We start from the raw sequence: 1,045 nt of genomic DNA, 5'->3' as shown, positions 1-1,045 counted from the left end.
GGCGGGCGCCCAGGCGCGGGGGCGACCGAGCGCGACGCGGATGGACTAGGGGAGCCCGAGGCGGAGGGGACGGAGCCGGGAGAGCTGAGGAGGGAGGGGCAAGGGACTCCCGAAGGATTTACTCGGACAGGAAATTAACCCGCTGTTAAATCCCGGGGGAGAGGAGGGAGCGGTAGGGGTGGCCAAGTGGCTGACGCCCAAGGGGGCCTCACCCGGCCGGGCAGCTTATTCCCGAGACCCGAAGAGACCTGTCGTGCGCACTCGGCCAGGAGCCCTCAACAACTAAGTTCAGTACCCGAGCGTCCCCGCACCCGAGAGGGCGTGTCAGGGGCGTGCGCCCCGTACCCCGGCGCCAGCCAGGTGCCAAAGGACTCGCCCCGCGCGCCACCGCCGTTGCCAAACGGAGCGCAACCTGGGTCACTGTGGCTCCGCGCCCGGGGTAATCCCCGCGGGTTCTCGGGGGCCGTGCCCGGGGCTGCCAGCTGCGGTTGGGCGCGGCTCCAGCGGGCTCCGGGGAGCTCCAAGGTGTCTGGTCTTCCTTCCTCCCTTCCCCCACCCGTACTCGACCCATCTCAGCGAGGCAGGTCGGGTCAGCGAGGCTGACAGCTGCCAGAGCCCCTGCTGCTGCCCAGAGAGAGGCCAGGGCCAGTCAGCACTTTCCATGTTGGCCCTGAGCTAGTTGGGGAACTGGCAGTCACCAGTACGGATCTGCTGCCGGTACCGGCACTGTGGCCTGGGGTCAGGAGAACTGTGTTCCAAGTTGTCTGGCCTCAGTACCCGTGCCTCCACCTCTCCGGACCCCGTGTGCCCCATCAGTAAAATGAGAAAAGGTAATATGTCTGTCACCAGCTAGGCGGGAAGAGCACAGGGTGGGGGAGGAACATGGGATCAAGAAACAAAGTTAAAAAATTATCTTTCACCTTGACTTCCACTCCGCCACCAAACCCCCAGGTTTGGTCCCCACAGGAGGTGTCGAGGTTGAAAGGACAGCTAGGCGTGGGCAGTTTAACTTCAGACACAAGCAGATTTCCCTCTTCACAGTGCC

General features: G+C 64.3%; 1 protein-coding gene across 1 annotated transcript in view; it reads right to left on the bottom strand.

Moving 5' to 3' along the window:
• The window catches only part of LRRC38 (leucine rich repeat containing 38), a 16,087-nt gene extending 15,516 nt beyond the window's left edge, over positions 1 to 571 (bottom strand). The window contains exon 1 of the mRNA XM_006914423.1: positions 211 to 571. Coding sequence (XP_006914485.1) covers positions 211 to 571 — 361 coding nt within the window. The remainder of the gene's footprint in view (positions 1 to 210) is intronic.
• Positions 572 to 1,045: the final 474 nt, after the last annotated feature.

This window comes from Pteropus alecto, unplaced genomic scaffold (assembly GCF_000325575.1).
Source record: "Pteropus alecto unplaced genomic scaffold, ASM32557v1 scaffold125, whole genome shotgun sequence".
Taxonomy (NCBI): domain Eukaryota; kingdom Metazoa; phylum Chordata; class Mammalia; order Chiroptera; family Pteropodidae; genus Pteropus; species Pteropus alecto.
Note: the sequence above shows the minus strand (reverse complement) of the source record. Positions and strands in the feature narration are given on the sequence as shown.